Source organism: Podarcis muralis, chromosome 18 (assembly GCF_964188315.1).
Source record: "Podarcis muralis chromosome 18, rPodMur119.hap1.1, whole genome shotgun sequence".
NCBI classification, from domain to species: domain Eukaryota; kingdom Metazoa; phylum Chordata; class Lepidosauria; order Squamata; family Lacertidae; genus Podarcis; species Podarcis muralis.
In genome coordinates, this window is record NC_135672.1 from 9,089,035 (window position 1) to 9,104,244 (window position 15,210).

At 51.4% G+C, this 15,210-nt stretch overlaps 1 protein-coding gene across 1 annotated transcript in view; it reads right to left on the bottom strand.

Moving 5' to 3' along the window:
• Positions 1 to 15,210, bottom strand: part of FBN3 (fibrillin 3) — a 138,011-nt gene that overhangs the window by 11,290 nt on the left and 111,511 nt on the right. The window contains exons 49-59 of the mRNA XM_077921925.1: positions 13,773 to 13,898; positions 12,590 to 12,742; positions 11,346 to 11,411; positions 10,871 to 10,996; positions 9,082 to 9,201; positions 8,345 to 8,467; positions 7,270 to 7,401; positions 6,116 to 6,241; positions 4,598 to 4,804; positions 3,261 to 3,386; positions 717 to 839 (exon numbers count right to left, since the gene is read on the bottom strand). Coding sequence (XP_077778051.1) covers positions 717 to 839; positions 3,261 to 3,386; positions 4,598 to 4,804; positions 6,116 to 6,241; positions 7,270 to 7,401; positions 8,345 to 8,467; positions 9,082 to 9,201; positions 10,871 to 10,996; positions 11,346 to 11,411; positions 12,590 to 12,742; positions 13,773 to 13,898 — 1,428 coding nt within the window. The remainder of the gene's footprint in view (positions 1 to 716; positions 840 to 3,260; positions 3,387 to 4,597; positions 4,805 to 6,115; positions 6,242 to 7,269; positions 7,402 to 8,344; positions 8,468 to 9,081; positions 9,202 to 10,870; positions 10,997 to 11,345; positions 11,412 to 12,589; positions 12,743 to 13,772; positions 13,899 to 15,210) is intronic.

The window sequence follows — 15,210 nt, forward strand, 5'->3', positions numbered from 1 at the left end:
AATTGCATTTGCGTAGAAACTGTTTCTCAGGCGGCTAGTCCTGGCCTTTATAACCCTATACCTTCTTCCAGAAGGCAGAAGCTGAAAGAGATCATTTCTGGGGTGCGTACTATCCTGCGCTATCTCTGCCGCTTTCTTATTGCACCTGGCAGCATAGATTTGATCCAAGGTGGGAAGAGTGCACCCAGTTATTCTCTCTGCAGTCTTTGCAACCCTGGACAGCATTGTTTTTTCCCTGGCCATGCAGCTCCCAAGCCACACACACAGACCATAAGTTAATATGCTCTCCACAGCAAAGGGGATGCAGCAAGGAAAACCACCGTCACCTCTCCGCTGGGAAGCGCTGAGCAAAGGCGAGTCCCCAGGCAACGCGGCCGATTTGATCGGCACAAGGCATGCAAGCTCCACCCCCAGTCGTCCTTAGACTCCTTATTGGGTGAGCAACGCAGCCAAGCAACACAGTTGGAGCCTCCCTCCTCCCTGGCCGGCAGGGAGGGAGGGAGAGGAGCTGCTTCCTTTGAAACTAGAGAAATTTAAGGGACATCATCAATAAGGGACAGCAGCGGGACATGGCGCTGGGATAAGGGACTTTCCCGCCAAATAAGGGACGCTTGACAGCTATGGTGTGGCCTGATCCTGGGCCTTCCAGAGGCAGCTGGCCTTTGCAAAGATCAAATCCATTTGGCACCCCAGCTTCTCCCCCAAATTTTAGTTACCTTTGCAGGTCTTCCCGTCTTCCTGCAAGATATAACCTCGCGGGCAGGAACACTGGAAACTTCCTTCCGTGTTCTTGCAGATGAAGTTGCATGGCTTGGGTGACTGGTTGCATTCGTCTAGGTCTGCGGTGAAGCGAATATGATATAATAATAATAATATTAATAATATTAATAATAATGTCCTGTCTTTCCCCCAGGCAGTTTCCAAAGTACAAAACCAACAACAAAACAGAAAAAGATGAAAACATAGAAACAGCAAAGTGCAATTCAACACCAATAGAACTGAAACAATATACACTCGTACCTCAGAAGTCGAATGGATTCCGTTCCAGAAGACCATTCGACTTCCAAAACATTCGGAAACCAAGGCGTGGCTTGCGATTGGCTGCAGGAAACTCCTGCAACCAATCAGAAGCCACATCGGATGTTTGGTTGCCAAAGAATGTTTGCAAACCGGAACACTCACTTCCGGGTTTGCGGCGTTCGGGAGCCAAAGCGTTCGACTCGCAAGGCGTTCGACTTCCGAGGTACGGCTGTATATGAAAGACCCATGAAAAATACAGATAATAATAGCAAAGAAAACATCGCAGCAGCAGCCCCTTCCTTAAAAAGAGTCCGTTCCTAAAGGCATGTTGGAATAAAAGGGTGTTCAGCTCCTGGCTGGACAACAAAGAGGAAGCCCTTCTAACTTCTCTAGGCAGGGAGTTCCATAGTTCCCTGGGAGCAGCCATGACCGAGAAGGCCCTCTCCCGCATTCCCATTATTTTATTATTTTATATAAATTGACCAACAGGCTCCAGGGTAAAGGTAAAGGGGCCCCTGGCCATTAGGTCCTGTCGTGGCCGACTCTGAGGTTGCGGCGCTCATCTCACTTTACTGGCCGAGGGAGCCGGCGTACAGCTTCCGGGTCATGTGGCCAGCATGACTAAGCCGCTTCTGGCGAACCAGAGCAGCGCACGGAAACGCTGTTTACCTTCCCGCCAGAGCGGTACCTATTTATCTACTTGCACTTTGACGTGCTTTCGAACTGCTAGGTGGGCAGGAGCAGGGACCGAGGAACGGCAGCTCACCCCGTCGTGGGGATTTGAACCGCCGACCTTCTGATTGGCAAGTCCTAGGCTTTGTGGTTTAACCCACAGCGCCACCCGCGTCCCTTAGGCTCCAGGGTGGGTTGCAACGATTCAAAATAACTAAAAGAAATGGCCTCCAACTGAAAGCACACATCTTGGGCGTCAGAGCACAGAGCAAAGAGGTGCTTTGCACTGCTTCTAATCCAGGCATAGGCAAACTCGGCCCTCCAGATGTTTTGGGACTACAACTCCCATCACCCCTAGCTAACAGGACCAGTGTTCAGGGATGATGGGAGTTGTAGTACCAAAACATCTGGAGGGCCGAGTTTGCCTAGGCCTGTTCTAATCTTTTCCTATCTCCTGCCCCTTATCTGGAGCCAGCCCCGTTTGAGACTGTTCAGAAGTGTCTGGTGTGGTTGGGAAGCTGTCATGGGCTGGCCGGATGCAGAGGAGTGGGGGGGGGGCACCAGTTGGGGAACCCCCAAGGGAAGAAGGCTCAGAGCCTGGGGAGTGGCGGTGGGACCATGAGGAATGGTCAGAGGGAGAAGAGGGAGAAAACTGGAGGTGTTGGAAGCTGAAGGCGTAACAGGGTTTAGCGAGCAGGGAGATTCTGTGCCAGACAGCAGTGCAGAATTAGGGGCTGGAGAGGAGGGGGAGGCCAAGAGACAGAGATGAGGCAGGTGATGAATTCAGGGTGTCTCCCTCTCCTGCTGCAACCAGCTCCTCTCCCTCGTGGTCTCCCAGAACCAGAAGAGGGATGAAGAAGGGGGAGCAAAGGCAGGCAAGGTGGAGACGTCTCAGATTGCTTGGGAGGGAACCGGCCGAGGAGGGGCCTTAGAGAGCAGCGGGAAAGTCCTCATTGGGGAGAGTTGCTGTGATCACTAGGCCTGTTCTGGTTTCTTTGAGTGAAGAGTTAACTTCGCAGCCACCTTGTGAGTTATCGCTGACCTGATCCCGACACCCACACATGAAGATTACTCTCAAATTGCCAGGGACTTCCTATAGTTTGAAAAGGGTGCAGAGAGTTGTTAGGAGACCCCCTGTTCCCCTCCAAAAGCTACAATTCCCAGAGTTCCCTGGCGAAAAGGGAACTCTACCCCTACCCCTACCCCTACCCCTGACGCTAACCCTAACTCTAACCCTAACGCTAACCCTTAACCTTTAACTAGAGCTACAATTCCCAGAGTTCCCTGACAAGAAGGGAACCCTACCCCTACCCCCTAACCAGAGCTACAATTCCCAGAGTTCCCTGACAAGAAGGGAACCCTACCCCTACCCCCTAACCAGAGCTACAATTCCCAGAGTTCCCTGACAAGAAGGGAACCCTAACCCCAACCCTAACACTACGCCAACTCAACCCTACCCCTACCCTACTCCGAACCCTAATCCTAAGTTTGTATTTTGTGGGTGCAGAGGGAAGGACCACCTAGCTGCTGGCTGGAACCAGGCTGCCTGCTTCCGCGAAAACCCTTACCCTGGCAAGATGTGCCGGTGATATCGTTGGTGTAGCCGAGCCGGCAATGGCAGCGGAACGAACCCATGCTGTTGATGCACTGGCCGTGTTTGCAGAGGTTGGGCAGGACTCTGCACTCGTCAATGTCTGCAGAGGGAGAGGAAAGGAGCCGATGGTTAGGATATGGTTACCAGAGGTCCCCGTATCCCGGGGACAGTCCCCGGATTTACAAATATGTCCCCGGACAAAAATCCGCCCCCAGAATGTCCCCGGATTTCATTTAATGTCCCCGGATTTATATTTTAAGTGTTGTAGATTTATTAGTAAATAATAATAATAATAATAATAATAATAATAATAATAATAATAAATATCCCGCCCTCGCCAGCCCTTTCATTTTTGGAGGGGGGAAAGTGCGTCCTATAGAGCGAAAAATACAGTATATCTCGTCGATTTTGTCTTATTCAAACTCCCCGAGTTGAATGAATACAACTTAAAAACAAGATTAAAATACATTAAAATATTGAAACATTAAAATATTAAAATGCAGCCTCATCACAGGAGGAGAAAGGAAAAAGAAAAAAGAAAGAGAGGGAGGGAATCAAATTGGCTCCAAGCCAAAGGCCAGGCGGAACAACTCTGTCTTACAGGCCCTGCGGAAAGAAATCAGATCCTGCAGGGCCCTGGTCTCATGAGGCAGAGCGTTCCACCAGCCGGGGCCAGTGTTGAAAAGGCCCTGGCTCTGGTTGAGGCTAATCTGACTTCCTTAGGGCCCGGGACCACTAGGGTGTTGCTATTTATGGACCTGGAGGCTCTCCGTGGGGCATACCGGGAGAGGCGGTCCTGTAGGTAGGGAATGAATGTTGTGTGATTGGTTCAACGGCACAAGACACATCAGATGGGGACTTCTGGCGAGGCAAAATGGCGCCATGGCAGCGAGCAGCTCTTGAAGCCAGCCAGAGCCAACTGCACTACCAGGCTGGCTCCGGGCTGCTGAGACTGCCGCTGCCACTGCCAAAGGGGAACTGGGGACGCCCGGCACGTCAATTGGGGGAACCGCTGACCCCCCCTCCATGCAACCCAAATCGAGCATGCCCAGCCACCCGGCCAACTGTCCACAGAGGAGAAGATATTACTTCTTAAAAAAACAACTTTTAAAACAACTTTTTTTTCTCTTTTCAAAAAAAAAAGTGTCCCCAGATTCTTTGGAAAAAATCTGGTAACCTTAGGTTAGGATCATCACCAATGCATAGCCAGTTGCGGTTGGGGGGAGCGTGGGGGGCACTCAGAGACTTTGCGGGTGCTAGGGGAAGACCCCCAGGGGCCCGCAGAGCCCGACCCCCGCTTGACAGGCTCACCTCTCCCGTCGGTTGCGTAGCCCGGCCCATGCGGGCACATTTTCTTGTACTGGGCGGTGGCAGGAAAGGGGCAGAGTTCGCACTGGGGGCCCCAGCCCCGCCCTCCGTTGCAGCAGCACTCCGATTTCGTGACCTGGTGCCGGTTGGTCGAGGACATCTGGCACATGGTCTGCAGCACCTCGGTGAAGCAGAATCCTTGGCGGGTGTCTGGGAAGGGGAGAGGAAGAGATCGGCAGTCAGTGGCGTAGCATGGTGTGTGCCCCGGGCACAAAATTACCAGGAGCGAAAATTTCAAAAGGGGGAAAAAAAACCCAGCACGCCCTCTGTCTGTGCCTCACTCAAGAGGCAGGGAGACCTCAATTTCCACTCTTCGCCCCCTCCCCAAACCTTCGGTTCTTCCATCAGGTCAAAGGCACATATTTTGTTCGGCTGTTTATATTATTGTTTTGTTTTGTTTCGATTTCAAATTCTTCTGATGGCTGCTATCCACATCAAACTGAAGGTGGAAAGGGAGAAATGGAGGGCGGGGGCTGATCAAGGAGGTGGGTGGGCTGCAATTGCCTCGCCGGTGCCGTTACAGGTTGGCAGAACAATATTGTTCTTGTCCCGGGCACTGGTAACCCACGCTAGGCAACTGTAGGCTGTTAGCAGAGTGTGCCACCGAACCTGCAGTGGGACCAAACTCTAGATGGGATGAGAGCTGGGGAGAGCATGGGAGGGAACCAAGGGTCCTCTAGTCCACCCCCTGCTATGCAGGAGTAGCTCATATTTACTGGGGGCGGGTAAAACACAGAGAAAGAGAAAAGCAGAACTGGCCTTCTATGCTGGTATTGTAATTCTTTATATAAACATATATTTAATGATATACAGTGGTGCCTCGCAAGACGAAATTAATCCGTTCCGCGAGTCTCTTCGTCTTGTGGTTTTTTCGTCTTGCAAAGCACGGCTATTAGCGGCTTAGCGGCTATTAACGGCTTAGCGGCTTTAAGAAAAAGGAAACAAACTCGCAAGAACTCGCAAGACGTTCGTCTTGCAAAGCAAGCCCATAGGGAAATTCGTCTTGCGGAACGACTCAAAAAGCTGTACGCCGGCTCCCTCGGCCAATAAAGCGAGATGAGCGCCGCAACCCCAGAGTTGGTCATGACTGGACCTAATGGTCAGGGGTCCCTTTACCTTTACCTTTAGCCCAACCCTCTACAATGCTGCCTAGTGGCGCCCATGGGGGAGTGACGCTGATGGGCGGAGCCTCATTATGTCTTGCGGCTTAGAGGCGGAGCCTGATGTCACAGGGGGCGGAGCCAATGGCACAATCCTCTCACCCCTCCCAAATCTGCCTCTGCCCTCAATTCCGTCTCCTCGGGAAGAGGAGAAGGTCAAACTCCTCCAGTGCTTCCAACGCAATGCCTACGAGCTGGAAACACGGCCAGGCTATCCTGTGACGACTGCAGCCGCCTCATCGAGGCCACCACGAGACGACTGCAACCGAAAGCTCAAGGGGAAGCTACCGTTATCGCTTACCAAGGCACTCGGTGCCAGAGGGGCTGCTCTGGAAGCCTTCGTTGCAGTCGCATTGGTAGCTGCCCACGGAATTGACACAGCGTCCGTTGGGGCAAATCCCTGGCTTGGTCCGGCACTCGTTCTCATCTGAGGGCAGCAAGGAACGAAGGGAGAAGGTTAGAAGTGGTTGAAAGAGTGAGCTTCACGTTTGTTATGGGCCGGTTTCAGAGGCCACGAGGTTGAACTATACAGGGGTACCTCTGGATGCGAACGGGATCCGTTGCGGAGCACATCCAGAAGCGAACGCAACCCGCACCCGCAGGTCACGATTTGCCGCTTCTGCGCATGCGCGCGACATCATTTTGACTGTCTGTGCATGCGCGAGCAGCGAAACCCAGAAGTAACGCGCTCCATTATAATAGTACCAAATTATCGAAGGCTTTTCACCAAAGCCAGACGAAACGTCTTTCCTTCTGCAGTGTTGGATGGCAGGTTGAGAGGAGTTCCCTACCAGGACAGACTTTGCTCGTGTGCTCAAGACATCTATTCTATAAAACATATTTTGCTGCACTGTGCAAAATATGAGCAAGCCAGGGCTGAACTGATATTACCCTTGCTGGTACCTTCCCTGGGAAAATCAGAGGCTCACTATGTCAGGTTCCTATTGGAAGACCGGACCAACGCAATAACATTAGCAGTGGCAAAGTTTTTATCGGTGGTTGTGAGAACCAATGATCCCTATATTCTGAACAAAATGCTTGTTTAGCCTGGAGGTAGGCTGTATGAATTGTGTATTGCTTTGTAACAATTTGTTGGGTCTCTGGACCGTAATAAAGATTGATGATGATATGAAATTATACAGAACTTCCCAAAGGCAAAAGGTAGACATTTATATTCCACCAAGTGTCTGTTTCTTTAAATGTAGCCTATACGTTATGCATGCAATCGTGGTCAAGTGCGATACGAGATGCCCCCAAAGTTCTGTCCAAATATCCCTTCGTTCAATAAAGAGAGGCGAGGCGAAAGGACTTGATGCAAATAAAATAGGCAAATAAATAAAGGGCCTTTCTGGACCCAGAGGTTTCTACAGGGTCCTGCCCATGTGTTTCCGTCGCAGTAATGAGGACTAGAATACTGTGGCTTCTTTGAAAAGAAATCAATGAAAAGGGGGCCACCTGTGCAGCCTTCGCCATCAGGCCGACGCTGCATGCCAGGGGGACAGATGCAGGCGAAAGTTCCAATGAGGTTCTTGCACATCATCCCATGCGATTCGCAGTCGTGCATGCCTTCGGCGCATTCGTCCAAATCTGCAGGGAGAGGGGTAAATAATGATAATAATAATTTATTATTTATACCCTGCCCACGCGGGTGGCGCTGTGGGTTAAATGACAGAGCCTAGGACTTGCCGATCAGAAGGTTGGCGGTTCGAATCCCTGCGACAGGGTGAGCTCCCGTTGCTCGGTTCCTGCTCCTGCCAACCTAGCAGTTCGAAAGCACATCAAAGTGCAAGTAGATAAATAGGTACTGCTCCGGCGGGAAGGTAAACGGCGTTTCTGTGCACTGCTCTGGTTCGCCAGAAGCGGCTTAGTCCTGCTGGCCACATGACCCGGAAGCTGTACGCCGGCGCCCTCGGCCAATAAAGCGAGATGAGCGCCGCAACCCCAGAGTCGGCCGCGACAGGACCTAATGCTCAGGGGTCCCTTTACTTTTACCTTTACCCTACCCATCTGGCTGGGCTTCCCCAGCCACTCTGGGGGGCTTCCAACAAACCAACCAGTATTAAAATACTGTAACACACCAAACATTAAAAGCTTCCCTAAACAGGGCTGCCTTCAGATGTCTTCTAAAACTCTGGTAGTTGTTGTTCTCTTTGACATCTGGTGGGAGGGCGTTCCACAGGGCGGGCGCCACCACCGAGAAGGCCCTCTGCCTGGTTCCCTGTAACCTCGCTTCTCGCAGTGAGGGAACCGCCAGAAGGCCCTCGGCGCTGGACCTCAGTGTCCGGGCGGAACGATGGGGGTGGAGACGCACGAGAGCATAGGCTCGGAGACGGAACATCAGTTTGGTGCACAGAACGTCCTGGGTTCAAAATCCCCGCCATCGTCAATATAGGGCTGGGAATGTCCTCTGCCTGAACTCTTTTGGGGGTCGCTGCCAGCCAGTGCAGGTAACACTGAACCAAATGTAGCAATGGAAGCTGCAGACAGGCAGAGCGGATCTAGGGAACATTTTGTTGAGCTTCCTCCTCACCTTTGCACATCCTCCGGTCGTCTCGCAGAGTGTAGCCGGACGGGCAGGTGCAGTCGTAGGAGCCGAGGGCATTGATGCAGCGGAAAGCACAGAGCAGCGGATTCAAGGCGCACTCGTTGATATCTGTGCAGAAGAGAGGGATGGGGGTCAGGTAAAAGGGATTGCCACAGCCATTTTTTAAATGTACAATTCTTATTCAATTTTCTAATTCCCATTTCAAAATATTCATTCAAACAACCTTAAAATATCAATGACTTCCCTTCTTCTCCTTCCGTGGTTCATTTTGCATACCATAGGTAAAAGTAAAAGGACCCCTGACCGTTAGGTCCAGTCGTGGCCGACTCTGGCGACTGGACCTAATGGTCAGGGGTCCCTTTACCCTTAGGCAAACTAAGGCCTGGGGGCCGGATCCAGCCCAATCACCTTCTCAATCCGGCCCGTGGACGGTCCAGGAATCAGCATGTTTTTACGTGAGTAGAATGTGCCCTTTTATTTCAAATGCATCTCTGGGTTATTTGTGGGGCATAGGAATTCGTTCATTATTTTTTTTTCTTCAAAATATAGTCCGGCCCCCACAAGGGACAGTGGACTGGCTCCATGCTGAAACAGTTTGCTGACCCCCGATTTAACACAACCCCTGGCAACCCAGGAATATGCAGCTGTCACGTAATAACATGCCAATAAAAACAGCCACAAACCCTCAAGCAAACCCGCCTCCCTGCAAAATCCCCACTAACCTTCGCAGGTCATCATAGGCCCCGGCTCAAAGCCCTCTCCGCAAACGCACTCGAAGCCCCCCACCACATTGGTGCATGTCCCGTTGCCGCAGGGGTTCCCGATGGAGCACTCGTCCGTGTCTGGGGTGGCAGGGAAGGAAGAGGAGACAAGCGAAAACATCAGGGGGGGACACCACTCAATATTGGCAAGAGCTCAGGTGGTCCCGGGCACTTATCCGGGGTCTGTGGTCCTTTGGAGAATTGAGACGCGGCAGAGACTGTTGTACCTTTCAGAAATATGCTTTGTTCACCTATTTACTCCTTCCGTTTGCACGGAGGGAGCCCAGATCTTACAACACGCTTATTTCAAGAGGGGCATGTCCATAGCTGTCAACTGTCCCTTATTTGGCAGGAAACTCCCTTATCCCAGCGCTGTGTCCCGCTGCTGTCCCTTATTGATGATGTCCCTTAAATCTCCCGGGTTTCAAAGGAAGCAGCTCCTCTCCCTCCCTCCCTGCCGGCCAGGGAGGAGGGAGGCTCCAACTGTGTTGCTTGGCTGCGTTGCTCACCCAATAAGGAGTCTAAGAACGACTGGGGGGTGGCGCTTGCATGCCTTGTGCCGATCAAATCAGCCACGTTGCCTGGGGACTCGCCTTTGCTCAGCGCTTCCCAGCGGAGAGGTGATGGTGGTTTTCCTTGCTGCATCCCCTTTGCCGGGTTGCTGCGCTGTGGGAAATACCGCTTGAGGCTTCGTTTGGCTGCTGGCTGGGCTTTCTGCCTTTGGCTCGGAGGGGCTCAGAAGTCGAACATACCTGTGCTCTGAAAATCCCTTATTTTGGCTGCTGATCCCTTATTTTCGAGGCTGCTAATCCCTTATTTTCAAATCTATAAATTGACAGCTATGGGCATGTCCCCCACAGTAGTGCAGCCAGCCTTCGGCCGGCCTGCCCAAGATGGATCCTGGCAGTGGCAGAGCTTCAGGCTACAGCGGGGGTGGGGGGCAGAGAGCAGGCGGGGGTGTGGCTGGCGCGTGTCCCGGGGCATCACACGCTGCCCACAGGGGTGTGGCACGTGCCCTGGGGGCATGGGGCGCCATCTGTGTACCTTGGTTCCCGAACGCCAAAAACTCGGAAGTAACTGTTCCGGTTTTCAAACGTTTTTTGGAAGTCCAACGTCTGATGTGGCTGTCGGCTATTGTTTCCGGGCCGCCTGCACCAACCAGAAGCTGCGCCTTGGTTTTCGAACATTTCGGAAGGCAAAACGGACTTCTGGAACGGATTAAGTTTGGCGCTTCTGTTTCTGCTATATATTTTGTGTTTTCGTTTTTGAGGCTTTTTCAGTTCATTTGTTTTTGTGACTGTGTGGAACCTAGTGATTGATTGATTGATTGATTGATTGTGTGACTGCAGAAATGGATAAAAGCCCCCCATCCAAGCAATGACTATCATCAGTGCAGGTAAGAAAAAAAATATTTTAATTTTTATCATCTACAATACTGTCATTTCTTTTATAGTACAGTACATTGATTATTACTTTCATTTTATGGATCAATGGTCTCGTTAGATAGCAAAATTCGTGTTCAATTGCTGTTTTAGGGGTTGTTTCTAAAAGTCTGGAACGGATTAATCTGTTTTACATTGCTTTCTATGGGAAAGCGCGTCTTGGTTTTGGAACGCTTTGGTTTTGGAACGGACTTCCGGAACGGATTAAGTTTGAGAACCGAGGGACCACTATATATAAGGGGAAAGTAGTATTTAGGTATCCCACCCCTACCTCTTCCGCATCCCAGATACATCCCCCCCCCACTCACCCACACAGTTCACTCCGGTGTAGTCGAGGTTGTAGCCAAACGGGCACTCGCAACGGAACGAGCCGTCCGTGTTGATGCAGTTCCCGTTGATGCAGATGCCCGGGTTTTCGGAGCACTCGTTCACATCTGGAAAGGGAGCAACACAGTGAATGCTGCAATAAAGTCCTCTGCCTGCTCTGTGGTCCATGGTCGGGGATAAACACACAAGGATCCTGGGGGCCACAGGCTTCCCGATCCACGATCAGAGGGCCAGGACCCGAACCGAGGGATTCAAGTGGCAACAAATGAGATTCCTACTCGATGAGTAGAATCACAGTTTTAAAGAGATGACCTGCGGCTCATCTAGTCCAAACCCCCTTTGATCACAGCTAAGGAATCCCATTTGGCCTCTGCTTAAAAGGCCGAGTGTCTCTGGGGAGAGCATTCCACAATCAAGGAGCCACCACCGAAAAGGCCCTGTTCTCCTGTTACTCACCTTCCCTGGTATCACCGGGTCCAGGAATCGCACCGTGACCGTAAGGGCACAGCTCCTGGAAAGCAACTGCAGAGAGAGAGAGAGGGAAAACGAAGCATGCTTATTTTGCTCTTTCGTTTCAATGGGTCTACTCTGAGTAGGGCTAAGTTGTGAAAACCCATGGTGCTTTTATCTGTCGCTATCACCTTGCCAACAGAGGTCTGTATAGTTAAAGCTATGATTTTCCCAGTAGTGATGTATGGAAGTGAGAGCTGGACCATCAAGAAGGCTGATCGCCAAAGAATGGATGCTTTTGAATCATGGTGCTGGAGGAGACTCTTGAGAGTCCCATGGACTGCAAGAAGATCAAACCTCTCCATTCTTCAGGAAATCAGCCCTGAGTGCTCACTGGAAGGACAGATCCTGAAGCTGAGGCTCCAAGACTTTGGCCACCTCCTGAGAAGAGAAGACTCCCTGGAAAAGACCCTGATGTTGGGAAAGATGGAGGGCACAAGGAGAAAGGGACAGCAGAGGACGAGATGGTTGGACAGTGTTCTCGAAGCTACCAGCATGAGTTTGACCAAACTGCGGGAGGCAGTGGAAGACAGGAGTGCCTGGCGTGCTCTGGTCCAGGGGGTCACGAAGAGTTGGACACGACTAAACGACTAAACAACAACAACAAATCTTATTTGGGCTTTTCGTGTTGCAGCTCTCTGGAATGAATTACCAGTGGAAATCAGAGAGGAGGCCAGTCTGAGGTTGTTTAGGTGCACACGGAAGACGCCTGGATTGTGTGCTTGCTGACGTTATGCCATACTCAGAAGGGCCCCGCTGAAGTCCCTAGAGTCTAGATTTTAAATGCATTCAGGTCAATCGTCTGCTCTGAGTGTGACTTGGTTGGTTGCATCTGCCTGTCTGTCTCTGCGAATGATCACATGAGCTCACGGCCTCCAACATTTCTCTGATGAAAATAGGGACGTCCTATTCCATCCCCTCCAACATTTCTCCCATGAAAAGAGGGACGTTCTATTCCACCCCCTCCAACATTTCCCTAATGAAAATAGGGACGTCCTATTCCATCCCCTCCAACATTTCTCTGATGAAAATAGGGACGTCCTATTCCATCCCCTCCAACATTTCTCCCATGAAAAGAGATGATGCTGCCTGAGGCAGCTGCTTCAAACCACCTAATAGGTGGGCCGGCCCTGAATCCAGTTTACCCGCAAACTCTCTCCATGCCAGGCCAGCCCAGCTGGGTCACCTACCGTTGCCCTCCTGCGGGCACAGCTCACAAGGGTCTCCCCAGCCTTCCCCGGGCATCTTGCTGCAGCAGCACCGGGCCTTGGTGGTGTTGAAGGCCTTTGGCACGGAACATTTGCCGTTGTCGAAGCGGGTGAAACAGAAGCTTTGCCGGGTGTCTGCAGGGCAGAGGAAGAACAGGGCACCGGCCCTATATTAGTGCTGTTCATTCCCACCCCCGGTGATAATTTTATTCTTTAATCTTTTCTGTAAACCTATTAAAGGTAAAGGTAAAGGTACCCCTGCCCGTACGGGCCAGTCTTGCCAGACTCTAGGGTTGTGCGCCCATCTCACTCAAGAGGCCGGGGGCCAGCGCTGTCCGGAGACACTTCCGGGTCACGTGGCCAGCGTGACATCACTGCTCTGGCGAGCCAGAGCCGCACACGGAAACGCCGTTTACCTTCCCGCTAGTAAGCGGTCCCTATTTATCTACTTGCACCCGGGGGTGCTTTTGAACTGCTAGGTTGGCAGGCGCTGGGACCGAGCAGCGGGAGCGCACCCCGCCGCGGGGATTCGAACCGCCGACCTTTCGATCGGCAAGCCCTAGGTGCTGAGGCTTTTACCCACAGCGCCACCCGCGTCCCTGTAAACCTATTAGGGCTTATTAAACCTATTACTATGATTTATTATTATATATTATTATTAAACCTATTACTATTATTATTTATTATAATATATTATTAAAAAAACCTATTACTGGGACGCGGGTGGCGCTGTGGGTTAAACCACAGAGCCTAGGACTTGCCAATCAGAAGGTCGGCGGTTCTAATCCCTGCGACGGGGTGAGCTCCCGTTGCTCGGTCCCTGCTCCTGCCAACCTAGCAGTTAGAAAGCACATCAAAGTGCAAGTAGATAAATAGGTACCATTCCGGCGGGAAGGTAAACGGCATTTCCGTGCGCTGCTCTGGTTCTCCAGAAGCGGCTTCGTCATGCTGGCCACATGACCCGGAAGCTGTACGCCGGCTTCCTCGGCCAATAAAGCGAGATGAGAGCCACAACCCCAGAGTCTGCCACGACTGGGCCTAATGGTCAGGGGTCCCTTTACCTTTAAAAACCACCAAGAGGATAGTATGGTCCCAGAGGAGGGGGGTGGATGGACATCCGGCCAGGGCAGGATGGGGAAAACCGTGCTGCTGGCTAGTCACTCACCGAAGCAGCGCCGGCCGTTGTCGGAGAGCACAAACCCAGGTGGGCAGATGCACTGGAAGCTTCCAGGTGCGTTGGTGCAGGTTCCGAAGAGGCAGATGTTGGGCTCCTCTTCGCATTCGTTGATATCTGTTTGCACCAACAAAACAGGCGTCTGGTTAAGCAGCTAAAAGAACAATGGGTTATCTCCAATGTTAGTCCTTCTCAAAGTGAAATAAAAGGGTGCCTTGGGTCCATTTACACTAACAGGTCTACTCTTGGGTCCTGTATACCTGAAGGAGCATCTCCACCTCCATCGTTCAGCCCGGACACTGAGATCCAGCGCCGAGGGCCTTCTGGTGGTTCCCTCATTGCGAGAAGTGAGGCTACAGGGAACCAGGCAGAGGGCCTTCTTGGTAGTGGCTCCCGCCCTGTGGAACACCCTCCCTTCAGATGTGAAGGAAATAAGCAGCTATCTTCTTTTTAAAAGACATCTGAAGGCAGCCCTGTTTAGGGAAGTTTTTAATATTTAATTCTGTATTGTTTTTAACTCTTGATTGGAAGCTGCCCAGAGTGGCTGGGGAAACTCAGCCAGATGGACGGGGTATAAATAATATATTATTATTATATTATTATTATTATTATTATTATTATTATTATATACACCAACAGGTCTACTCACCAACAGGTAAGCTGCAACACAAATACACAGCCGTACCTTGGTTCTCAAACAGAATGCGTTCCGCGATTCCATTCGACTCCTGGAACCGCTCGAAAACCAAGGCGCGGCTTCCGATTGGCTCCAATCGGAAGCCGCGCAAGATGTTCTGCTTCCAAAAACCGTTCGAAAGCCAGAACACTCACTTCCGGGTTTCGATTGTTCGTGGGCCCATTTGTTCGGGAGCCAAGGCGTTTGAGAACCAAGGCATGCGTGTTTATGGAACAGTTTTCTTCAAATCATTTCCCCAGCTTATTTTGGCAGTTGCGTCCAGTGTCAGCCCTACTTAGAGTAGACCCGGTGGAATTAAAGGACATGACTAACTGGGACATCACCAGTAGAGACATCACCTTGCCAACAAAGGTGCGTATAGTTAAAGCTATGGTTTTCCCAGTAGTGATGTATGGAAGTGAGAGCTGGACCATAAAGAAGGCTGATCGCCAAAGAATGGATGCTTTTTAATTCTGGTGCTGGAGGAGACTCTTGAGAGTCCCATGGACTGCAAGAAGATCAAACCTATCCATTCTGAAGGAAATCAGCCCTGAGTGCTCACTGGAAGGACAGATCCTGAAGCTGAGGCTCCAAGACTTTGGCCACCTCATGAGAAGAGAAGACTCCCTGGAAAAGACCCTGATGCTGGGAAAGATGGAGGGCGCAAGGAGAAGGGGACAATGGAGGACGAGATGGTTGGACAGTGTTCTCGAAGCTGCTAACATGAGTTTGACCAAGCTGCAGGAGGCAGTG